Raw genomic sequence first — 27,071 nt, forward strand, 5'->3', positions numbered from 1 at the left:
TAAGCTGTCATAGGATAAGAGGGAAGGTCCTCTCAAGGATTGGTAACTGGTTAAAAAATAGGAAACAAAGGGTAGGAATAAATGGTCCATTTTCAGAATGGAGAGAGGTAAATAGTGGTGTCCCCCAGGCGTCTGTACTTGGACTATTCATAAATGCTCTGGAAAAAGGGGTAAACAGTGAGGTGGCAAAACTTGCAGATGATACTAAACTGCTCAAGATAGTTAAGTCCCAGGCAGACTGTGAAGAGCTATAAAAAGATCTCTCAAAACTGCGTTACTGGGCAACAAAATGGCAGATGAAATTCAATGTCAATAAATGCAAAATAATGCACATTGGAAAACATAATCCCACCTGTACATATAAAATGATGGGGTCTAAATTAGCTGGCACCGCTCAAGAAAGAGATCCTGGTGTCCTTGTGGATAGTTCTCTGAAACATCCACTCAGAATGTTGGGAATCATTAAGAAGGGGATAGATAATAAGACAGAAAATATCATATTGCCTCTATATAAATCCATAGTATGCCTACATCTTGAATGCTGCATGCAGATGTGGTCACCCAATCTCAAAAAAGATATATTGGAATTGGAAAAAGTTCAGAAAAGGGCAACAAAAATGATTAGGGGTACGGAATGGCTGCCATATGAGGAGAGATTAGTAAGACTGGGACTCTTCAGCTTGGAAAAGAGACAATGGGGAGAATGGGGGGAAAATATGATAGAGGTCTATAAAATCATGACAGGTGTGGAGAAAGTGAATAAGGAAGTGTTGTTTACTCCTTCTCATAACACAACAACTAGGGGTCACCAAATGAAATGAATAGGCAGCAGGTTTAAAACAAACAAAAGTTAGGTTTCCCCCCCACACACACACACAATGCAGTGTCAACCTATGGAACTCCTTGCCAGAGGATGTTGTGAAGGCCAAGACTGTAACAGGATTCAAAAAAGAACTAGATAAATTCATGGAGGATAGGTCCATCAATGGCTATTAGCCAGGATGGGCAGGATTGGTGTCCCTAGAAAACAAGCCCATCAACACCATAGAAAAAGTGTCCCTAGCCTCTGTTTGCCAGAAGCTGGGAATGGGTGACAGGGAATGGATCACTTGATGATTACCTGTTCTGTTCATTCCCTCTGGGGCACCTGCCATTGGCCACTGTTGGAATACAGAATACTGGGCTAGATGAACCTTTGGTCTGACCCAGTATGGCCGCTCTTATGGTCTTAATTTCTATTAATGACGAGTGAATAGGAGCAGGTTGGCTCCTTTAGGTTTTCTGAAATGGTACTAAAATGGTTTTCTCTGATTTATGCTAAGCCATAAACGAGCTCTGGAAGACTAGTTTCTGAAGACTGTCAGTAATGGTTCAATTTACTAAGTTTACTGTCCATCCTACCCACGTTGTAAATTACATCCATAGGTCTCCAACAAGCAACTAAAAGTATATATTTTCATATGCTTCAAAGGATGTGAACTTTTTAGAAGGCTTTTGCTTGGTGACATGTGCTTTGTGCATAAGATGGAGCTCTTTGTAACTATCATTGATAAAGCTACTTAACCTACGTGTGCTTCACTATTAATAATCATGGACAGAAAGTGCTGTGGCAGAGTGGTGCTTATATAATCTGTAGAGGTCTAGTGCCATTTACCACCTGTTGACTTCTGCAGGAGGATGTGGAGGAAGACAAATATTCTGTCCCCACACATCCTTAATCCAGCACAAACTAATACAAGCAATTTTTAGTCTTTTGATTAGCACTCTTTCAGGGTTTTTTATAGGCTAGAAGGATGTGCACCTTCTGTTAATTATTCCCCCTCCCCCACCCTTACTGTTTACCTAGGGCCAGGTCTTCAACTGGTGTAGCTCCATTGACAACTGACTTCAATAAAAGCAGATTTTTATGTGCTGAGGATCTGGCCCTTATCACTTCTAGACACCAAAGAGAAGTCTGGTTTCTAAGGAGGCTTAGGTCTAAAACCCTACAAAAACTTAAGCATATTCATGACTTTGATGTCAATGGGACTGGTCCACCTGCATAAAGTTATGTATATGCTTAATTCTTTGCAGGATCAGGGCCTTATGTCATGGTCAGTCCTTAATAAATTATATCCCTGAGCCTATTTCCCATTCAAAAACATCTGTCATTGCTGTTCCCTTGCTTCATGCAGGAGCATGAGTGAGCGGTTAAGTACCACTGACAGTCTATAAATCAAATGATGGGAAACTTCTGCAGAGTGACTCCCTCCTCCAGCTCAGGATCACTACTTCTGAGCTACAGGGGGCCACGAAGCAATAGCAACAAAGATACTGCCATAATGGGAACTCACATGAGGGCTGAACTGTTGACCAGATTACCTGTTAATTCTTCAGTCGTTCAAACTGTCTCCTGTGTAAAACAACCCAAGTTTTGATGCATTTGCATGTAGAAAAGACAAGAGCATAAAAATGTTACAGGTAATAAATAAATGAATCAGGAATTCATATTAAGAAAACAGAAGCTGTAGTGATTGAGACCCTGCCCTTAGAAGAGACTTCTGTGTAATGAGGGTTTCAAATACAAAACCAGAAATCTTCCAGGGCAGTATAGTGCAGAAAATGACAACAGTTCCAAATGTATTTATTGAGAAGTAGTAAAGATGTACATATATTTTACAAGCTTTTAATATTAATTTACATTCTTAAATTAGGTAGGCCCCAATAAACTAGAACTTGCTAATACATTACAGAGACACTTGGCTTCAATTAAATTTCCAAAATGCTGCTATTGCTGGGAGTCATAACGCAATTTTGGCTCATGCCATTTAAAAAATTTCTCTTTAGAGATACTAAATACCATATTCATTTAAAGCATGTGCTTGGTATAAGGTAGAGCTGGCTCCTGAACTAAAACCCTGGAGCTGGATCCAAGTTCACTGCTAAAATGTAGTCTTCCTGGCAAGGGTCAAATCCACACACACTTAAATTTGGGATTTGGATTTCAAACCCCGCCTCCCCCCCCAATGTTCAGGTGTGTTTGGATCCAGGATTTTGATATGGGCAGATCTCCTGTGTCAGTGCTTAGACTGGAACATGTTTTTGGTGCATATATTGCTGCTTATACTGGATACTAATAAAATCCAATTCTGGGAGTCAGCCATCACCTGTATCTTTGTGCACAATCAACAAATGTTTCTAAGACAGAGCTTTGCTTCTAGATTTCACTTTACTTTTTTTATACTGAACTGTACTAACTTACCCCTTATATTTCAGATATTGCTTACTCTGTGATTGAAATTGCACTGTATTTATATCTTGCAAGTGCAGTATTAAAAGTGCCTAATGTTCAAGTACTGTACTCACTTTAGACTGCTACAGTAACTGCAAAAGGCACAATAGTCTATATTTTAATTGCACATAGTATTTGCAAACATAACATTGTATTCATTTTGGGGGTAGGGATTGAAGGGAGGCAGTTATTATTGTATTATATACATTGAATTAAAATGCACTCAAAGTCCAAATGACCAAAGCTTACTTAAGTCCAACCATATTGATTTGGAACTGTCCAATTTGAGTAAAATATCTGCCTTGGTTATTCATGCCTTTAGTTGTCATGCAGGCAGCCTTATCGAAGTAAGAATATGCTATGAGACTGTATTTAAAGATACCACATGTGTTACTTTTTCCTGAAGTAGAGTATATCTGTGCATCTGGAGTTCTGGAAACAGCTTTGGTATTGCGTGTGAAGTGTAAATGGCTTAGGGCTAAACCCTTAAGTGGTGAGGTGCTGTAAGGTTTTGTGAATTATTATCATTAATGGTATGAAGCTAATGCCTAGAAGTCCCAATATTATCATGGCTTCACTGTGCTAGCTGCTGTACAAAAACGTACCAAAATTATGTTAGTCTTAAAGGTGCCACAGGACCCTCTGTTGCTTTTTACAGATTCAGACTAACAGGGCTACCCCTCTGATACTTGACAAAGTTTTATATCACTCTGAGCCATACCCTCCCATAGGAGCACATGCATAACTTCCATGACATGAATTTTTTTTTTAAATAGATGGCAGGCTGTGGACTACATGTTACTATAGCTGCCATGTTCCTTTTTAAAAGCACATATTAAAATGATTTTGAAGACATTAGTATATTTAAGTCTATTTAAAATTGCTTCACTTAATTTTCACTGCAATAAAAAAAATGGAAACTTAAAATTTTAACTGCTTTACCTCAAATTTTATTTTTAGGCCACATTTGATCAGGTACCATACTGTAAGAATAAACTATCTGTAAATAATTCCCAGCCATAGGCCTCTTTCAAGAGGGGAAAAAGAATCCCCCCCCCCGCCCACACACATTTCTTCTGTAATTGGAGGTATATAATAATTTAATATGTGGCAAGACCACATTTAAAACTTGTGGCAGTAGCATACCAGCCTGTTGTCTGAATGACTTGCGTACAAAATTCCAATGGAGGCAAAGGAATTTCTTTTTACTTAGTTATAAAAGAGTTTTGCCATTGACTTCAATGGGGCCAGGATTTCACCCGAAGACTTGACTTTGACATGGTCAATGTAGTTTAAATAAGCAACAAGTAATTTCCCTATAAGCAACTCCTGAATAGAAATAGGTTGGTTTCACAGTAAAGACCAGGAGGACTGCATATCATTGAGTACTGTCCTTACATAGGTGTCCCTGGCATCTGCATTTCACATCCTATCATGACAAGTTCTCTATACAGTCAGAACAAGTGGGTGCACATGTGCTGCCACATACAGTATCAAGGAAGAGCAATTTCCATCCTCCACAATAAACAAAAGTTATTAACACTTCCAGTTGCTTCATGACACTGAAATCAGATGTGGGGTGGTAGGACTCCAGTGTGGAATATGACCCCCCCCCCCAAATGCCATTCCTAACCAGGGAAAGAGGGAAATGGAAGAGACTTAATTTGGTTTTGTTTAAATGGTAGATGCTCCCTATGCAGGTTTTTCTGTAGCCTGTAAGTAATTAATGAATATGGCTCTTAGTTTTCTCATGTGAGAATGAAGAAAGGATGTTCAAGATGTTAAGCAATTGCTTTAGCTTTGAAGGTAACGGTCCCCAATATTATTTCAGCCTCCCAAAAGCCTCTTAACTTGCCTCAGTGGAACTATTCAGAAACCAAATAAAAACCACAAACTTTCCTTTATTTTTTCTTACTGAAACAAATACTTAAATGCTTTTGATGCAGCCCTGCTCTTTGATTACTTGAATTTGAAATTTGGTCATGTCAAAAAATGTCAACTTTTTTTTGTTTATCTACATAGTTTTTAACCAAAATTACATTGTAACACACAAACACGGTCTTGTCTTTAAGGCACAACACATCATTATGCACATTCTGTTTGCCAAACTTATAAAAGAGACAATATTATATAACCCTTCCCCACCCCTCCAAAAAAAGAAAAATTGCATCCACTTCCAAAAATCAGCTGCTAATAAAGTCACAGTAAATTATTTTCATCAATAATTTACACAAATTACAGGTCTAGACAGGATTGTCATTATACAGTCTGAGTGCATTCCAATTCAGATTTTCTGGGTTAGGTAGGCTAAAGTCTGGTTCAAACCTCAGTGCTGAGAGTATACCCCATATTGAGGAATGTTGTTGACCACCACCTTGTCGGTCAGAAAACGCATGTTGGTGCTTTGCCATTATGAGTCCTTTGTTCGCTCCCGTTAGGGCTCATTTGGTGTGTACCAGCAACCTCCATAGGTTTTTATTCGTTAGAAATGTTGCATATATAAGACCATAGAGCTTCCTTATGTAGCACTAACATTTTAACTCCATTCAGCAATCTGAATTCTTCATTGTGGAATTTTCATTCCAAATATTTCTTCCCTTCTTAAGACAATTCATATGTGTTAAGCCAGAGGCATCGAATCACACATAAAAATTCAGTGTACTTGAAATATAAAAAAGGATCGCCAACTATAGAACACAGTTACAAATACTCTAGTTCCAGTGCTTGATGTAGAGCCAAGAGGTCCGAATGACTTGATATCCTCCAGAAAGGCATGTTGTGCTGCATTTGTTAGGGGGAAAAAGTGAGGAAAAATGAACACCTTGTCTACAGCAGAAGGCACACAGCAAATAAGTACAGTTAAGCTCATAACAATGTATTTGTAATGTTATGTTTGCAGCCTGATGTTTGTTAGTAAAATACTGACAAAAATCAGACCAAAATAGATCTGAGCTTAATTCTTAGAACTAGGAGGAAATAGTCTGTTTTACTATTCACACTGGAAATAGCCCAAAACTCACTGAATGCAACTCCCTTCATTTGGTCAGGGGAGCTTGCTCATTTGCTACTATAAAATTTATTAGAAAAAGGAGGATCACTATTTATACTCATTTATTACCATTAAAAAGGTTCAATTCTCATTTAAAGGGTTATAGGACAGTCATTAAGGAAAGGCTCATATATAACATTTTGCGACACAGACAAGTATTTTTTTTTTTTTTTTTTTTTGGTCCAGCTGGGGGAAAAACTCTTCTGGAGAGAAACTTTCAAAACACTGATTTAAATAAAGATGACTGATGCTGCAGGAAACACCAATGTCTGCTGGTAGATGCAGTATAGCTAATTACAGATCTACTCATGCCAGGTCACTCTTCGAAGGCTGCTGCTGGACACTCCTCTAGCTGACTAGCTCCCTGGAACTAGGTAAGAACCTTTATTTTGCTCAGTTCAGATCTATTTGTAAACTGCTGTGTTCATCTATTCCTCTGAAAACCATATCTATTCATGCAAGTACAGCTACAGTTAGAGAGAAGCATGCCAACTGAAAACTGCCAAAACCAACCACCTGTGATCAGCACAGACCCATCACCAGTACTGCACCTCTATAAGCAACCATTTGGAATGAGCATTTTGATTTTGTTTCCACTACAGCGTAAATGTCAAAACAACACATAGGACCCATCAAAATACTAGAAAGATTTAAGTTTTGCTATCCTTAGTGCTAATTCTTGGTATTTCTGGTCATAATTCAGGAGGCAAGGAGCACAACATTCAGAGTACATTACATTTTCTACATTACTGGGAGTTAGTGGAATGCGTTTGACTTCTGAAAGATTTCCAACTTGTTCTGTTTTCAAATATTTGCTTATACATCACACTTACAAATTTTGACTTTGAGAAAACTGTGCAGAAAATGAACATTTTTTACTTTGAAGAAACTGTACATTTGTGTCTTCCTTTTGCAGAAGTGTTTCTTGAAACAAACTATGTTTTAAAATCAATCATGTTTCTCCTAGTATATTCTAAAGGCATTTTTTTTCTCTTCACGATAGAAGAACTTTGGCACAATATTTTGCTGGTTTTCTGCATTCTCTCCAATAGCTCTTGCTCTAATTTCCACGTGTTGTTTTAACCAAAACCCCTCTTGCTTTATTACTTCTGTTTATATCTTAGTGTTTATTTGCTTTTTTTTCTCCCCATTAACATTCATTTAATTTTTTGGGGGTACATTTCTTACCCAGGTTGTCATTAAGCAAATGCTAGAATCCAAATGGTTTATTTTAATGTAAGTGTAGGCCTTATCATGCTCTTGGTGCCTCTGAATATTCAACTTATCTGCCATTGTGCAACACTAGTAGAAACGAAACAGGCTTGCATTAGTATCTATGTATCACACCAACATTTCATGAGACAGGTTACCTTTTTTGCTGCCTGTTCTTCTTCTACACCATCCCCAATTACAACATATACTACTTTTCTGCCAAACCTTTGCATTATTCGTTCAAAGCAACTTTCTTTTCCTGGAAGATAAATGAGATAAGAGTTCAGAGTGAAGTTACCTGGTTAGCTGCATGCTCCTCATCTCGTCCATCTCCAATCACAACATAAGTTATGTTAGTGCCAAATCTGGACACTATACGCTCAAAACAGCTTTCTTTGCCTGAAAAACAACACACTACTTATTCAAGCCATCATGTGAGTTATCTTGAAGCTTTACAAAGGGTTAAGTGAATCCTATTAAAGTGTGCATTTTTTCATAGCTCCCAGCTTTTGGCTTGTTTCACAGATGTAACCAGCCAAAAAGCAGTTGAATTCCTTTGTCAGACTAAGCAGATTTATCTGATATTAGATCTCATTCCTAACCTGAGGTACAGATTTTGGCTGTAACAGAAGGATGGTATTACTTCTATTGTAAAAACATAAAATTGAATTTCAATACTTGCAGATTATTTTAATCCCCCTCCCCCAAGGACAGTAGCATTTACTGCACGGGGAAGAGCTGTCATTATGGGATGATGGGCCCTCAAACCTAGGGAGAAGAATGAAATGAGGCAGAAAGTTGCCCCTGAAACATGTGCCATTTTGCAAGACTGGATTAAGCCAGCTCAGCCAATGACAAGAAAGGAGGCTTCTAATTAGGAAAATATTGTGTTTTGGAACTGCTGAATGAGGACCAGATTGTAGTGAGTTTAAGGGCCAGCTCCAAGTACAGACACTATGCTCAGAGTGCAGGGACCACTCCTTTTGTACAACCCTGGCAGCACAACCCACCTGAAAGGATGTGGGAGAGGGGAGTGGTGTGCATTGCATCCCCAGAAGGGATGTAGCAGTGGGCACAATTTCCCTGCATGCCAGGCAAGAATTCTATTTTCCTGCGGCAAATGGTGCTACTCCTTACTGTAGACTAGTGTGCAAATTGCACTCAGACTAAAATGTGCAGGTTGCTATAAATATCTATTAAAATGGCAGTTTAATGGCATTTAGGCTATTTGATATACTTAATTCTTTGAGAGTTTTTAAATGATTTCATGCATTCTCATTATGGAATGATGTAGCTAATTAAGTTATCAAAATATCTGTTTTTCTTCGTGTTGCTGAAAGGCACATTTAAAAAATGGTACTCTAAAAACAAATATAGTCAGGACGCTTTGCCAATGAAGTCTGATAGAATTTTAACAATCAATCTCCATTAAAATTTGGAATGGATGAATGGTCAGATATGAACTCTTGCAAATTATTAGCTGTTTAAAAGTCACCAGAATGGTGACTTTCCCCAATTCACAATTGGATTTGATCTATGATTTCCAATGTTCAGATGTAAGTTCTTCTGAAACCATCAGGAGTCAAAAGTGAGGCCATATTATATTCTAAAGGAAATTCTCCATAGATTTTCAATAGAAACTTGGGTTGTCCTGTGACCTAAATGTCACAATCATTTAAGAATTCTTAATACAACCTTTCATCAGCTGGAAACCTTCACTCTTTCCCCATATTCTAGAATCACTCTGTATGCACTAGAGTTTGCATTTTCAAAGGAGTCTTAGAGATACCTTTGAAAATCCAAGCCTAAATTTTATTTTGTAGATTGCCATTTTCAAGAGTATAATTTGTCACTGTATATTACAAGAAGTTATTTATAAGTTACTTAACAGACCTGAAGGGTATTGGATGCCTGAAATTGCTGTGTATGAAATGAAGATCTTAGTTTATAATACAAATTAGCTGGCCCTCTCATATAATGCTGGTTCATAGAATTCACTGGAATTATGTAACGTATATCTAACATATAAAAGATGAAATTCAGTAGGGAGAATGTAAGAGAGATGACTCTCCTGGAGTTCCCTCTTGTGGCAGGCCATGGCATGACAGGCATGTCTGCCTCAGTTTCCCCTTCCAAAGTCCCCAGTAACTCTTCTTCAGGTTCTCTTGCTATAATAAATATCCTTCTTGGGGCTGGTTTATTATAAAACCTTGTGCAAATGGTCCAAAACAGAAGTCCCGAACATGTAGTTCATTTCTCACCCAAGTGCAAGCAGTCATGAAAACTCAAGACATCTTGTTGTTTGATGAAACACGTAACGTACTGGCTTCTTCAACCTTGCCTGGACTCTTGGTCATCCCTTGTCCTTGTACCAGGACGCACAGCCCTTCCACCTGAAGAATAATCCTGCTCTTCCTAATGGGAACCCCCCCGAGATGCCCTCTCTGTTCCCCTGCATCTAGCCCTCCAGCATTAGAGATGTCAGCAGGTAAGCCCCTCCATTGCTCCCCTGTCTTCAGCCCTGCCTGTGTCCCTCAGGCTCTTCCTACCCTCTGATCCAAGCTTGGGGAAGTCAGCCAACAAACCCCTCTAGGCACTCTTCTTGCTTTAGCCTTCCCCCCCCCAGGAACCATCTTCTGCTTCTTTCTAGGAACCTTCCACAGTCCCATGGTCCCTGGTAGCTCTCACCTGTTCCTGATTCCCACACAGGCTGCTCTGATTCACCAGTCTCTCTCTCTCTTACTGGCTCTATTTTCTGCTCTACACCCAGGTGCCCTCTTAATTGGAGCATACTGATCAGGTGCACTTGCCCTGCTCCCTGTATAAGTGCCAGTGTCACCCTGTGACAGAGTTATATATTTAGATGGTACATAGTCTATATATAAATGTGACAAATACTGGGATTAGAAGTACTCATAGCAAACATAAATGTTTTAAATTTTTAAACAGTCAATAAATCTTAAAAACTGAGGCAATGCACAATTCATTTTCTACCTAAATATTTATACTATCATAAGTGTTTTTGAATATATCCATAACTAATAAAAGGAAAAAAATATTTTCATATGATAAAGCAAATGCAGTCTTTGAGGACTAAAGAGTAATTTTCTTACCTATTTTGGTTGCACTGTAAATATTTTCAATAGGAAAAGCACCTCCTAAACTATACAACAGGACTTTTGCAAGTGCTGGGATAAGTTGGGTGGTTGTTACCAAAACATTTACACAGTTACTCCTAAAGGGAGAGAAATAGTTGTTGAATCTGAATAATGGTACATCGTTCAAAAAATTATACAGTTAATATTTTGCTAAATAAAATTGGCCGCTGAGGATGGCATTCAGGATTTCCTGACATTAACTGTCAATCCAAATGCATTACTATCACTTAACCAGCCTTGAGAACCGTTTTATTAAAAATCTTATCCTTCGGCGGAAGGCTTTTCTGTTTTGGGCAAGTGCATAGGCCTGCAGTGCTGTGAAAACTGGGCTCCCTTTAAGATGTCAAAATAAATGCTCAAAAACGGAGATCTCAAATCACTAGTTGCTTTTAAAAATGTTGCCAAAACAGAACTCTCAAATTGGCAATTACTGGTGACTAATGACCAATCAGATGAAAAAGAGTTAGGAGGGGAAAAATGACTTGTCATTACTGCCTTAAAGGGAAGGACTGGGACAATAAAGAAATGCATATTTTCTCACCCAAGAATTATAAATTAATGGTGGCCTCAGAACTGAACATCACCTTCCTAGTATTTCAAGGGTGGAAAGAGCAATCTTTTCAAGGAGAGGGGAAGAGTAAAAACTTCCCAGTTTCATCACTGATCAGGTTTTTATGTCACTTCAGTCTGGGGCTTTGAGGAGTTCAGATGGCAGCAACTATACAACCAGAAATGGAATTTAACGCTATTATAAGGTCAGATAAGGAAGGGCTTGAACACTAGTGCAGCCTACTGGTGTTAACATGGGGCTAGGACCAGGAACTTGTGGGTTCTAATCCTGGCTCTTCTACAGTTTTAACATGTGACCTTTGGCAAGTGAAGGAATCTCATTGTCTCAGCTTCCGCCTCAGTAAAATGGAGCTAATACACATCTACCTCAGAGATATTGTGAGGATTGATAAATGTACAGTACTCATGAAATACACCTCTACCCAGATATAATGTAGTAAAGCAGTGCTCTGGGAAGTGGGGAGAGGGCTGCGCACTCCGGCGGATCAAAGCAAGTTCGATATAACGCAGTTTCACCTACAACATGGTAAGATTTTTTTTGGCTCCCAAGGACAGCGTTATATCGAGGTAGAGGTGTACTTGACAATTATTTAAACATCTGACTGGCCTTTATTTAATCGGTAACAATTTTCCAACAATCCATTATTGCTTAAATGACAATGCAATTTTTTGAATACTGTGTGGATAATATTTTTAGAAATAAGTATGATATCAAACACACATGCATAAATTATTTGTACTTTTATTTTTTTCATTAGATACTGCTAAAATAGATTTCCAGTTTAGCTGCTGTTTGTTAAAAACATGTAGATGTTTAAAATAGTTGTTCGTTTTGTTCTTTTCCCTTAACACTGATTCATCTCTCACCCATGTTACTCTTGAAATAGAAGACAATGTGGCTCCATGTTGTTCATTACTATCGTTTTGCACTTGCAGTATTGATTAGCTCAGAGGGAACAGGTACTGCTCTCTGAATATCATTGTTGAAGAACCAGCAATTATTTCTTAGGGGAGGGAGTGCTGGGTTTTAATTATTTTGGTTAAACAGATAGTTGCTCTAAAAATCCTGCACATCCACTCAGGGTATGTTTATATTTCAATGTAAACCCAGGGTTAATAGCACGTGAATTAGCAGATCCTGGATTTGTTAACCTAGGGTTTGAGTGTCTACACTCATTTGTAATCCCAGATTAGGAACTGTTGAACCTTCAGTCCCAATCTGTGGCTCCAGTGTCTACACCACATTATGCAGCCTGAGTACAACCACCCATATTCCGGACTTCCTAGAGCTCTCCCAAAATGCGGCTGCTTTAGCCTTTTGTTCATTGTGTAGGGTGTGAAAACTTGACTGTCTACAGAACACAGTCAGCCTGTGGGACACTATGGGCAGACTCCCAGAGCATGAGTCTAGTGGCTGTGTCTACACTGCAAGCAATAGGGCTTGAACACTCAGTCCTGGCTTGATGCAGGCTTGGACCTTCTACCCCTATGGTGCCCTAAGCCCCTGGGTCAGAGCAATTTGTGTGTTGCTGGAAGGGGATTTAGGTATGCGCCCGAGTTTGAACCCTGGGCTCACACTGCAGTGTAGACGTACCCCCAGAGTCATAATTATTAAGTCTGCAGGAATGGACAGAGACCTTTGCGTTCTGGGCTTTTGTGCTCTAATGTAGTGCAGTGCTCAGACACCTCTACAGGCAGACACTATGCAGAAACACAAGAGAGAAAGATTTTGAATTAATTTAAAGGTGAAGTGTCCAATTTAGGCTTGCATTAACTGTAAGTATCCCTTTAATGTACACTTAAAGAACTGAAATCTGTTAACTTAGCAGTTTCACCCCTCCACTTCACAGATTCACTAGCTTGTTACTTATGAAGGCTATTCTGCTGTGGTACTTGTATTTTTAATATAAAATGAATTAATATTAATGTTTTTACAATATATGCAAGTACATACCTAGTGCTAATAATTGATAATGATTTAAGTGCATTTGTCAACCAGGAGTCGGTCAGAGCTTCAATCTCTGCTCTTAACTGCAGCCACGCATCTCTTTTAGCAGGGCCAAGGAGACCTTATATATAAATGAGTAAGGAAAAACAAACAAATTAAACTGTGCTTTAGCTGGAACATGAAGATTTTGCAGTAATTTATTCTATTTTGAATTCTGCTTTTAAGGCTTGATAAAATACATCCATTGAAGTCAATGGATAGACTCCCATTGACTTCAGTGATGACTGGATTGGGTTTTACTTCTCCACACTATTGTAATGGGGATGTTTAAGATCCTAGGACTTAAATAATTTTGTTTGAAAGACACCTGAGCTCTCATTAATAACCAGCTTAGATACCCAGTTGTGTGTGTGGGTGTGTTTCTTCCCTATGGTACATTTTCTAGTGCTTTCCCCAAAGCAATTAGACTACCTCCACTTCTGTTGCAAGACTACCCACAGTCTAATATCATACATCCTACTGAAATGCAGCCTCAATTACGTCATTACTTCTAGTTATGGACCCTAAATAATTTCTATCCAACCTTGGTATCTGAAGCTGCTGCAGCTGTGAAGTATTTGTAGATTTTGTGTCATCCTTCCTTTAATCATGTCTCACAAACTATAAAAGCCTCCCTCCAACCTTTTTGTAGACCCCTTAGATGTGACGGGCAGAACACTTTTGAAAATCTGATCATAACTTAGTCAAGTTTTCTGTTTTTCTGTCAACAAGACCACAATGTTACAAAAATAATGTTACAAAAGTTGGAGGGAGCAGGATGCATGTGTGGATTGGCCACAAATGGTGGAATACATTAAATAATCAATAAAGCATAAATTGTTTGTGGAGGGAAAAGAAAAATACATACTAGGTATATGGACTCCACCCTCATACTGATACCTTCTATTACAACCATCCTGTTTACTTTAGGTTCTTGCACAGTTGCTCAGTAACCCAAACTTTTTTTTTTTTTAATGGAATATAGCACCTTGAGAATTCTCGACACATTAGGAGCTTTTGTATGAATGTCCAGTAAATCTGTAGGTCAGTTTGTTTCCTGTATTTTTAATGTATAAAAATTCTATTTCATAATGGTAATATGACACTCTGGACAGCACAATTTCTTGAGGTATCATTAACTTCTCAGGTATTTTAAGTGGCTTGGTCATAAAACATGCAACAGTCACCACCTACAATGCTCTTATGCTTCATTTTCCTGTAAGTAAATACTCTTCACTAATAAAAATGCAAAGATACAAGTCAGTCCAAGTCTCAGTTAAATGTTTACTATGGTGACTAAAACTCACTGTCCACATCAACCTAACTCATGATTCCCATTTCTGACAGTGGGACTTGGTTCTAAAGCAGTGCCAAACCTACATATTTTTGTTCACAGGTGAGTTTTGAGTTTAGGTTCCTCTCTAAATGAGCCTCAGATGAAGTCAGTCCTGTTACAATAGTCGAGAGCTTCATTGGGACCCTCAACATCGCACAGAGCTGGGCTCTCCCATTCGTGTTTGAAACAGGGGAAGGGAGAGAAGACCATGTCTTCTTGGGGTGGATGATTGATCTGTATCCCTCTGGGCTCTTCAGAGTGGGACTGGCTGGCCCTCTAAATCTTACAGGAGGAATCTTCTGGGTTCATTCAGCCTTCTTTTGAAGCAGTAGAACTCAAAAACTCTTTCAACACTGCTGCTATTACTGGCACTTGGATGCCCAAGCGTGTAAATGATAGTAGTGAAGCCATCATCTTGTGAGAAATCAGAGGTTTCCTACTAAGACCGTTACCTCCGATGGTGGGAGTCTGGGGGTCTGCTACAGAGTTTATGAAAGGGCACAGCAGCAGGACTATAAGAGCTTTTCTAGCTTCAAACCTGCAGCATGCAGTGAACTGACCTGGCTGGCTGCCAGTGGACTTCTCCAATGGGATTTGGAAGAGAGTGTGGCTACCACCCAGCCCACCAAAAGAGCAGGATGGGGAATAGGCCAGTCAGACTCAGCATGAAGGCACCAGAGGGGAGGAAGCAGGACACCTGACTTCTCTCCTAAAAAACATTGTAAGTAGTTGGAACAGCCAGTAAATCAGTGGGAATTGTGTAATTGTGTCTGAAGGATGAAATTCTGGCCCCAATGAACTCAACTGGAATTTTGCCATTGACGTCAATTGGGCCAGAATTTCACTCTAACTGTGCTGCTACCACAATTCTCCAGTGTCTCCTCCTTCGTCCTCTAGAAGCAAAATTCTAGCAGTCACTCTTAATGGCAGGGTCTCTTTCACAACTCTGGACTGGTCATTTATATTAAATTTTAATAGCACTAATTCCACTGTGGAGTTTCCAAGGGTATTGTAAGGTAGCATTACTTAATTACCATAACCATACAGTAACTTCTTCAAATGTAACTTGATAATATTTTAACTTATCCTAACCTTACCTCCTATGTTGTTCTTGTAAGTATTATACAATTCTTTTACTCTTCTGTAACGGAAAGCCAGCTTCCTCATCCAGTCAACCCCTCCTCTTACACCTGTTGGCAGACAAAGGTTTGCACTACTTGCAGCTGCATGGAAGCCATCAGTTGCAAAACTGTAGGTACTGCAAACACCCAAAATATATTAAAAATAAATACAATTTATTCCTGTAAAATGAACTTTTTTAATCTTTGCAAAAAATAAAATTTTGAAAAAGAGTATATCTTACCTTAGGTCTTGCCCGTTGTCATCAGAAGAAACATCATCTATATGAACTTGATCACATTCCTATTGAAAATTTAAATTAAAAAGATAACTTGTTTTAAAGGTTCATGTATGTGTTAATACTTCCCAATCTGTCTTTAGTACAGGCATTAATAAAACAACCGCTGTGTATCATCGATTGTGCCAGAAGATGGCAGTGTCTACACACTCATTATCATGACAAACTTTTGAAACAAAAGAATTTTCAACTCCTCTGACACTATTCAAATTAAGAGTTAAAATGGAGTCAACAAAGAAAGTTATAAGGTACTTGTTACTTCAATGTGATTTTAGACAGCAATTCTTTTTAAAAACCCTTTCCTAGTCTCTCTCTGATGGGTTGGTAAGATGTGTGTTAACCCAGCATTTCAAAATCAGTTCAGACCATTGTTCTCCATTCTATATAAAAACTAGTAAGGGACAAACCTCAAAGATCTGTCATTTCTGTTAAGCCTCCAAAAGTCTGGATGCTTATCCAAGTCTTATCTGAACTTACCCAAACCTCTTTGGTTTGGAAACCTCACAAAATCAAGCTCTTGAGGCTTCCACTACTTCCTGGTTTCAGCTGGGCTGAAAAAACCCACAGAAACAGCCTGTCTTGTTGTATTTGACTATGTCCAGTCCCAGAAAAAAAACAGGAAGTATGGAACATACAGAGAAAATGTATAATTTTAAAAAACTTTTTCTTTATTCGGGCACTGTTTTTTTTATTAAGCATGTTCCATTGTTCACAATTGTTATGGAGAAAAAGAGGTGAATGTGGGATCACAAGAAAATACCCTCTGTGTAGGTGTACACAAGCCCTGCCTGGATAGTTTTACATTTGTTTTCTGTACCACAGTTATAGTATATCATCTGAAGGACATGTATGGATTCACTAGTTTGGAGATTTTAAGTGATGCTGTCACAAGTGAAAATAATCACAATTGTGAACATTTGGATTAAAAGTTGATTGTTTTTCAATGTAAAACTTTTTCTACTTTTTAAAAAAAGATTGAGGAATGGTTTTGAAAACTGATTCACCCACTCTGCTTTAACTCACACATTAATGTAATCACTTAGGCTGAGCTTTCCACTTACAGAACTGCATACCCTTAACTAACGAGCTCAGTCATCGTCAAACAAAATCATCAGTCAAGATGTGCACATTTTAGAAGTCTCAAAGCTCAGTCTAGTACAACCGCTAAGAAAATTTTCAATCTAAAGAGAGGAGAAATTTCAGAATATACACACTGAAAATTTAGAATTTAAACTGGGAAGGCAGGACATCTAATTAGAGATGTTATTTTAGGAATTTTCATAATTTTTTGTCCAATACTTTATTGCCTTAATATAAAAAGTTAATGATTTTTTTCCCACGCAAAGTAAACGTGTTAAAGTCAGATTAGACTTTAGAACCAATTTGTGGACAAAATTAGTGCTGATAACATCATTTAATAGTCATATTTATGATTTATCATTCTGTAATATACCCAAAAGAACTAGCAGCCAAATTCTACTTGTTTGGCTTAACCCAACCATGTAATTGCCATAGGAGTGTAAGAGCTCCTTGGGTTCAAGGGCTGTTCTCTCCTTGGGAGTAATAAAATGAATTTTCTCTCTCTAAATGGGATGGGATTATAGCAGGGAGCAGAGTATTATAGAATATAAATATGGACACTGGGAAAAATAGTGGGTTTGCAAAACTGATGCTGGTAAAATAAAAAGCAACCCACACTAAACAGAACATTTTTGGGCATTTTAAAAAGTTCAGATAACGCACAACTTTCAGTTTATTTTTGTGTGGACCTCTGGACTTCCTGGTTCTGACAGGAACTAGCAAAACACTATTGGAATTCAGAGCCTTAAAGTTTTTCTATGAAAATTGGGGTGGGGAGGGGGGAAGAGAGGGGAAAAAAAAAAAGGAATGCCAGATGCAAATAAAGGAGCAGTTTTCTTGCTCTTTTGCCCTCACTATTGTTTGTGCCTATGGAGAAGTGCCAGTGGTAGAAATACCACTCAGTTGATCTTGGGCATACTAAAATCAGACTCCATATTACATTGGGACAGATTCTGATATCTTTACTCATGTTAATAGGCATCATACTCCAGAGTAACTCCACTGATTTCAGTGAGATTGTTCACAGAGTAACATATTAGTCAAGGGTGTAAAGGTATCTGACCCTGTGAGTTTGTGTGTGGCGAGGAAATGCACAAAGCATGCATGAATAAAAAGGAGTGTGTATAGCTGTTTTGGATTTTGTTAAACTGTTCAGCTATTTTATAATGAGTACTGGAGTTAGAGTACATTTTAGTACTAGAAAATAGTTTTGTTTGTAATGGACCCAATAATTGGCACACAACCAACATTTAAAATTCCAGAGACTTATTTAATGAAATTATCAGCAAAATTGAGTATGAGTGGGTGGCAAAGGCTCAGCCTTTTTCTTCTACTTTGAATTTTTGTCTTACATCTTGAAAGCTAGATCCAAATCCATCAATTTACGGGGAGGAAAGAAAGAGGGTTCAAGAGCATGCAGTTTCCTGACTTCCTTGCTGCTGGTCTCTGCAGGAGGGTTTTTCAGTTTCCATAGGATCTAAATACAGGTGGTTTTCCAGTTCCCCCTCCTCACTGAGTCTATGGCTCACCCTCTTAACCAATTGTTTCAGAGCTATGGGAGCATTGTTACTTGCTTCTTTCTTTGGTGCATTACTGAATACTCACAAGGGAGACCTTAGAACTGACTCATGTGCTCTTTCTATGCTATTGAAGTACTCCTTTCTTCTTGATTTTTAAAAAGTCACACTAGACCAATGTATTTGTAAAATTTGGATAAACTTTCATACCAAGAATGTTCAAGTTCATCATAAAGCCAAGTCCAGAAATTTTGTACACATTTTAGTCAGTTCCCTCCTATTCTCAGTGGAAACAATGAGCTTGTTGCACAACATTAAGAGATTGTAACTTGTTTGTAGGAAAGATGGGATAGAAATGGGGGGTGGGAAAGCTCTCTGTTAATTTGAATTTTAAGGTAAAATACCTTTCATAACAGCTACAGTACTGGCTACACTCAAGTCACAGTGGGTCACTGGCTGTGCAAGTTCAAAACTAAGAAAGATAAAATATATTTTCTATTACTGTGTGTGTACAGCATTAGTCCAGGTACAATAACTGACGTTTGTTTGCAGTAATTTTTATTTAAATAACACCTCGATGCAGTTAATTACCTGTAGGAATGTTTAGAGCTTGAAAATTTTACTGAACGTGCACAGCCTACAAATTGTCCATAAAAAAGTATCCTCTTGGAATGGCTAGTAATTTCATTATCCAGTAAAAACAGTGACTCACTGCACTGAAAACAAAAATGCTATTATACTGCAGATATTCAGCACTACACATTTTCAGGATGTACAGAACCACCCATTTCATGTACATGCCTCAGTCTATTAAAACTGGACTGAATTGTCTGCCAAGTATTGAGGCTTATTTAAACTGCTACCTGAACTTTTCCCCTCTTTTATATGAAAGAAAAAATAGCATAGGTTGATTTTTTTTTCATTTCAACATGAGAAAGAAGAAAATTTATAGATTCTTCATACCTCATTACCCTCCTTGCTCTCTAAACCAATATTACATATGTATATTCCTTTAAACTGTATGAATTTGTTTTTCCCACAACTTATGATAAAACTACAACAAATAGCAATAGACTATTTTACTGCTGCACACAGACAGGGCCAAGTCCCAATTACTACTACTACTACTATTTGTAGACACTGATTTTTGTGCATGTGTTTGTGGTGGCGGTGCTGGGGAAAGCACTAGAACTGAATTACTTTCTACCAAAATTTCTCAGTCATCTTTAGAGTTACTATTTGTGTAGGACGATATAGAATTTTATTCCTTACTTGTACAACAATCTTCTAATGAATGTAATTGCCACTAATCCAGACATTACTACTGGGCTGGCACCACCCTCTAAGCAGTCTAAAATGGCTCTGCTGCAAGAATTTTCTAGAGCATGCAGCCACTGTATACAAGGCAAGGCCACCAACTATGGTCCCAAATGATACTTTTCAAGCTACCTAAAATTTATACTTCAAGAATGAAACTGCTGGAGAAAAGTAAAACCCAGGCTCAAATAATAGCAGAAGCTTTACTGACTGGTTACTAGGTTCCAGAGGAATACCTCAACACACGGGAACTTCTGGAAATTACAAGCCGACAAATAGGGAGCAGGTTTTGCAGGTGGTAATATCCAGTAATCTGGATGTTATTACTAGCAGTTGGCAAGTTGTGGCTACATCAAACGAGAGGGAAAAGGATAAAAAGGATTAAGAAGAAAACATCTTGGAGGACCTTGTGACTAAAGGTAGCATCGCAAGTAGATGGGCACGTAATCCACACATTGATCACCTCCAGACTGTATTACTGTCATGCGCTATATTTGGGGATGAAGATGACAGGAATAAAGAGGCTCTAGCTCATGCATAACATGGTGGCTGATGTGAGAACTGGTGCTCTGCCCCTCCCCTGTCTCTCATTTCATTACCTCCAATGCCAATTGAAGGCCTTGGTCTTGATGTTTAAGACCATCAACAACTCAGAACCCAGTTTTATCTGAGAATGTCTCCCCATCCGAGACAGATGTACTCTTCTTGGCCAATGCTGCCCAGGGCATAAAACCTAGGACACAAAGCATGTTGAGAGTCAGAGATGTTGGACAGCGGAGCTTGTGGAAGGAATGACTAAAGGAGACTGATTTTAGAACATCCTGCTTAACCCAATGTATCGAAGCACAACTGTACTCCAGAGGGAAGGGGAAAAGAAAAGGTGGGGAGAGAATAAAAAATAAAACAGAACCCAGTAGAGCTTTTAGAAAGGAGGAACAGCAGATTGATCAATCACTGTGAAGATCTAAATTACCTAATCAAGGAGCACTATTAAAAATCTTAGCGAGCTGAGAGATTCCCTTTATAGGTAAAGGGATCCCTAAGAGGCCATCCTGCAGATGTTTGCATATGTTGTCCGGACCCTTACTAACTCTGAGGTGGCTACTGATTTTCCGGAGTTGTGACTTCAGGAAAGGCGGAGAGTCCTGTTGGCCTTCTGATATATTTCAAAACACAGAGGTCTTGAAAACTTTTTTTTGACCCTACCTTGTGATACAAATAGTTGGTTCTGCAATAGTGTTGAGGCTAAAAAATACTTAATTGTGTACAGACATTCAAGAAATTTGGCTTAAACTAATCTCATTGGAATGCTAGATTCTTAGACAAAAAGCTTCATCTACATCCCAAAAGAAACTTTGCAAGCTATCTAAAATGGGAAAATGTTTTGATTCAGGCCAGACTCCAAAAGGAGCTTGAGAATAACTTTTAGGGCAAGGTGTTAAAAGAATATCAGGAAAAAACAGAAGTTGGTGTTCCTGCATGGAAATTGCCCTGTTTGCTAAACCTATAAACTGACATGATATCTACAAAGAAGATAACTTTAATAGTGAGAATGAAAACAAAGTGAAGCTTCAGCAAATGGCTCAAAGAGAAAACAACAAAGCCAATACAGATCAAGGAGAAGTTCCACTTTGGAAGAGGGAGCTTACTGGTGCCTTGAATTCAGCACAAGCTTGTAGAAAACCTGGGCACATGCTAATGAGGAACTTAGGGTTCTTACGGCTGCCACCTGAAATGTGAGCATACCAGGGCAAAGGTTCATTACAAGGAAAACTAAGCAATGCTTTGCAAAATTGATTTAGAATCTATCCCTTGCTGTGGGGCACCAGAAAGAGAATATTCATTAAATGCTTTTGCATGGTCAAGTGATATCTCACTTAGACTGCAATAAAACACGCACTGGCTGAGGGACAGCCAGGGTTTCAGTTCTCAGATGTCATACTGCTGTAGAAGGGAGATAAAGATCAGGTGAAGGACAGGTCTTGGGGAAAAAAGGTTGAAGGTAAGGGGAATGATCTGAGCTTGGGACACTTATTTTGTGACTTTGGAAGAACCAGAGACAATGAGGTCTGCGAAGGGCAATGAAGACAACAGCAGCTTGGTACTTCTTGATTTCCCTATTGGCTGTGGAACAGAGGGAAGTGCCTACTAGGAGAGCCCCTCACCCCAATGGAAGGAAAATACTTCCATCCTTCAGGTTCCTTTCTCCCAGAATTTGAAGCAAAACCTTGTCAATTTTGATTGCAACAGGTGGTAAAAATGTCTACCTGGGGAAGGTACTCTGATCCAAATTAGAAGTGGATCTGAAAAGTCTTGTCTGCCTATTCAGAAAAATAGGCAGGTTGTCACAATTCATAACAGAACTAGACTCCACGAGTGGAGCATAATGCTTAAACAGTATTGCTGATGGCCCTGCTTATGAAATAGTTGATTCTCTGGCAGGGGATCTGTGGTGACCCTAACAGGTCAGTGATTTCCAGTGGTCTGCCAGCTATAATCAGAGGGAGGAGAGCATGACTTGAGTAATAGCGTGACTGATTGTATCGACACTTCCTTGTGATCTCAGACCATGAGGAAGCACACTTGGACTAGGTGATGATTCGCTGAACCATGTCTGTGCATGGCACAAAGAGACTGGGAAGTGGAGAGCCAACCAAATGAAAAGCATGAGATGGGCACTTGCCTCCAGGTGCAGATACTTTGATCTGTTGACCATGTTTTGTGGGGAGAATACATGCAGGGTTAAGGGGTATGAATTAAACATGTTGAAGGCCAACTCATAAGTGGAAGAATTTGAAATGGATGGGCGAATAAGGATTTGGACCTCCTTGAGAGAGACCTGAATTAGGAGACTGAGGTTCATTATCCTCATTATACCTTGTCTGACTAAACAGATGACATACAAAAAATGGTAAAGGACAATCTGAAAACTCCCAGTTTTCTTTTAGACCAAAAATAAATCTGAAGGGAATCCAAAAGCTTCTGAACAGGGTTTAGCAAAGTCTATCTGTTGTATTGGCTGAGGGGAAGGAAATAGAATATTTTAATAATGAAACTGATGTAGAGATTTTTTTCTTTTTATACTATGTACAACTGTGGGGTATTTTACTGATGTGCCTTTCTTGTCTGGAGTCTTCAACCCTAATCCCACAATGCTCTTCAGAGAGTTGAGAATGGGGAAAGAAAATTTGCATCTGAGTTTTCTTATTTTAAGGGTAAGGTTTTGAAATTGGAGATCTGGAGGCACATTAGGGTTTGTTCTCAATTTCTATTTTTTTTAGACACATGAATGATGATTATGTCCAAATTGTCTGTCTGTTCATGACAAAGTCTGTTGTTGTTGTTGTTATTAATTATTATTATTATCATCAAAACTCGCTGATGAGAGTTTTTGAGAAGAATAATGAGAACTCTCCTTCCTTTGAAAAGGAAGGGTGCTCTTTTTACCCTGAGAACATGGGAAAGCCAAGAGGCAGGCAACAAAGGAGGAGTTCAAGCAGAAGACTTCAAACTCTTCTGTTCAGACAAAGTATTTTAGAGGCAAAAGGGGACAACTTGAGCTGAGAAGGAAGAGGTGGGATAACATTGCAGACAGAGCAAAATCTGCAGACTTAAACACAAACAGCTACAGCGCAAAGAACTGTTGCAGGGGACAGAGGTGACATATTGAGGATGTCCCCACTCTTCAAGTAAGTACCCTGATGCTGTAGAAATTATTGCAGTATGACTGCCTGTGACTGTCCAGTGAGTAGGACCAACCCCAGAGTAATGTCCGTATTGCTGTATGTGAGAAATACTAATAGGTAGCAAACCTTTAGTGTCATGTTCTGGGATGAAACAGTTAATGTTACAGACTGTAGATTCTTACCTCCAAATCATTAAAAAATAAATGTGTATCAGCAAGATTAAAAATCATTTCTTCCATTCGCAGGCCCAGGGTCACTGCCATTGGTGGATCCTTAGAAAATGAAAAATTAGTTTAGATATTTAATTACAATTCATTCAGGTAGCAGTTAGTCAAAAGTTGCTGTATGCCAACATTTTGCAGTGATTTCTCTAAAATTCTCTGGGTATGAACCTTTTTTACCATAAAGTTTCGATTAGGGATTGATGTGTTGAAGGGAGTTCACAAACTAACAGCAAAATGCTTGGGGTGCTGAAAGGATTATTTTTTGATAGCCTAAAAAAGCTAAATATTGATAGATTGGCTAACCTATGGCTGTGGAGAAACAACTATTTACATATTTGCAGAAGGTGAAATATTAAAGTCTAACTAAATAATTTACAGGGGAACTGCTCATTAGATTTCATAAGATGAATTTAGGAAAGAGAATATTTATTTTAATAAGAATAGTTTACATTTTTCATCTAAGGACCCGAAAGCATTTTATAAAGGTGTGGTCATATCTTTATTCCCCTTTTACAGACAGAGAAACTAAGGCACAGAGAAGTTAAGTGACTTGTCCACATTCACAGTGAGTCAGTGACATAGCCAGGAACAGAGAAAACATCCTGTGACATCCAGTCTGCAACATCATCCATTACACCATAATACTTCATTTTGAATATGAAAAATCTTCTCAACATTTGGCCACATAATAGTCTCTTACATTAAGTGTTGGAAGCCTCTTCAGTGAGGACATGTAAAACTGGACTAGAAAAAACTCACTAGATATTGTATTGTATGGAATAATGCCATATGGTACAAGGGAGAGATGACTTAAAAGGTCTTTTCGACTTCTTATATCTATGCTTTATGAGAAAACAAACAGTCTGAATCTTCACCCATCCCCCCAAACAAGTTCACTTTAGAGAAATAGCCTCCATCCCACCTATGCATCTTTCCAATACCAGTTCTCTTCCCACACCACCTGCTACTCCAAAAACATTTCCTGGCTCAATTCACAACTACTACTCCAACTGAACACCTGTCCTTGCTCCCACACAACCCCATTATCTATCCTCCTTTCATTGCAGGCACTCACCTGACCAAATTACAAACTCTCCCTCTATATTTGTAATTCATGCTCCCAACAAATGCTGATCTCTGGTCCCCTTTCACTGTAGGCTCTTAGACAATCTCATGTACTCCGTGGCACTACTGATTGGGAGACCCACAGTACTGGGAAAACACAGAAAAGATCTTTCTGTAACTCACAGCTAACAGAGTTCTTCTTTTAATTCAAGTTGTAAAGGCCTGCTGCTGGACAAGGTCTGCAGCTGTTTGGGTTTATTATAGACAGGAGTTAGACTCTCCATAGTTTAGGCTGCCACCACACTCCCATTATAAGGCTGATATGATCCTCTTGTAATTAAAAAAAATGTCACCTTTCACTCACTGACAGCTACAGAGGTTTCTGAAATCTTTTAGTAAATTAAGTACTTTGAGGTTAAAAGACTTACATTATTTCTAAAGACAGCAATTTCAACATTTTGTATCCCTCTGTCAGCAGAATCACTCTAAACCACAAATCATCATTTATTTGTGTTATGAACAAAGATTTTGCCAATCAGGACCAGGCCACCATTGTGGTAGGCACTTTGCAAACAAAGAGTAAAAACTGGTTCCTGCTCTGACGCACAGAATGGCAAAATTTGAAACAGACATATTTTGGCACTGGCCCAGGAAGAAGCAGATTTCAAGGGCAAGAAGAGTGAAGTGTTTAAGAAACTGTCATTAGTTAGAAATGAGACCCAATTCTCTGTCAGCTTCACTATTCAACTTCAGTATTTTCATGTGGACTTCTGAACTGCTCCAACCTATTTTTCTAAAAGAAAAGGAAACTCCAGGACCTTGTAAAATGGCTTCTTCCTAAATTCTTCATTAAAATGACCATTTGGCATCAAGAGTACTTGGGTGAAAAGTGCAGGAATATATTTTCCAGAGGAGGGGACAGAGAAACATGGGTTGAGTCATTTGCCAAAGGTTACATGAGATGTTTGTAGGAGAGCTAGGGACAGAATCCTGAGCTGAGAAATGATAGATCTGTGTCTTCCTCACTAGGCCACACCACCTTCAAGGAATAAACCACTGGATGTTAACCATTATCATGAAATAGACCAGTAATTTTAGAAACGAACAAACTGGCTAGATGCATGAAACAAACATCTAGTTTTCTTCTCTAACCACTTGAAATACTTCTCAGTGAATGTTAAGAGAATTTTTCCCCCTTAAATATGAAATTCACGACTCTTATTTCTGCAGTATGCTGATTGACCCCAATCCTGCAGATGTTTATGCCCATGCATAATTTTACTCACATATGTAAGTCTGTCAATGGGCCTCCTCATGCATGTAAAGTTAGGAACATTGCTTGCAAGCTGAGGGTCTTAGCCCTTTTCACTTGTTTTCTCCTTTCTATGTGGAACTGGACTTAATTGTGGAAATAGATTGCAAATGACTGCATCATGATCCAGTTGTTTTTAAGACAATATTCCAGTTATATTTTACTGTAATTGAAAGATATAAATGAGACACATGCCTGTCACAACATGTGGTGTAACTCATCCAACGACCTAAATGCCCCAATAGCAACTATGTGGGTGAAACCAGAAAATAACTATGCTCTCAAATGAACTCAAACTGGAAAATAACATACAAAAACATTCTATCATTTGTAGGTGAACACTTTTCACAAAGTGATCACTCTATTTCTGACCTCTCAGTCCTCATCCTCAAAGGAAACCTGCACAACGCTTTCAAAGGACAAGCCTGGGATCTTAAATTCATAACATTGCTAGACACTAAAAAATCATGGATTGAATACAGACATCAAATGTATGGCTTATTACAACAATCTATAACCCACTCTCTACTATCCTGGGACCGACATGGCTACACCCCACTGCATAAAACAATATGTAGCATTTTGGTATAAATAATAAAAAGTAAAAACAAAAATAAGATACTTCATTTCAGCTTCTCACATATTCAGTTTTTGATCTCAGAATAATACAATTCTGTCAAGGTAGATTTACTGAGTTCTTGAGGACAAAACCTGCCCTCCTTAAGCAAATTTGCCAAATTCCATAATGCAACTTTTTAAAAAACAGAGTCCAAATTCCAGTACTTCCCACACAAACGGGAGGAAGGAAGGGGTAAGAAGCACTCTCGCGTACTTTGGTCAGCTTAACCAGAATTTCAAAATGTGGAGGAA

The 27,071-nt window shown here is 38.6% G+C and overlaps 1 protein-coding gene across 8 annotated transcripts in view; it reads right to left on the bottom strand.

The window, feature by feature from the left end:
- Positions 1-2,607: 2,607 nt before the first annotated feature.
- Positions 2,608-27,071, bottom strand: part of EYA4 (EYA transcriptional coactivator and phosphatase 4) — a 218,351-nt gene continuing 193,887 nt past the window's right edge. For 6 of the 8 annotated variants that reach the window (XM_034765622.1, XM_034765620.1, XM_034765621.1 and 3 more), the window contains 7 exons: positions 23,783-23,872; positions 15,947-16,005; positions 15,681-15,841; positions 13,215-13,329; positions 10,646-10,767; positions 7,691-7,791; positions 2,608-6,052 (listed from right to left, as the gene is read on the bottom strand). In XM_034765622.1, coding sequence (XP_034621513.1) covers positions 5,972-6,052; positions 7,691-7,791; positions 10,646-10,767; positions 13,215-13,329; positions 15,681-15,841; positions 15,947-16,005; positions 23,783-23,872 — 729 coding nt within the window. In that variant the 3' untranslated portion in view covers positions 2,608-5,971. Of the gene's footprint in view, positions 6,053-7,690; positions 7,792-7,830; positions 7,932-10,645; positions 10,768-13,214; positions 13,330-15,680; positions 15,842-15,946; positions 16,006-23,782; positions 23,873-27,071 lie in introns of all 8 variants that reach the window. The other 2 variants (XM_034765624.1, XM_034765623.1) reach the window with 1 other exon arrangement.

The sequence above is a fragment of the Trachemys scripta genome, chromosome 3 (genome assembly GCF_013100865.1).
Source record: "Trachemys scripta elegans isolate TJP31775 chromosome 3, CAS_Tse_1.0, whole genome shotgun sequence".
In the NCBI taxonomy this organism is placed as follows: Eukaryota; Metazoa; Chordata; order Testudines; family Emydidae; genus Trachemys; species Trachemys scripta.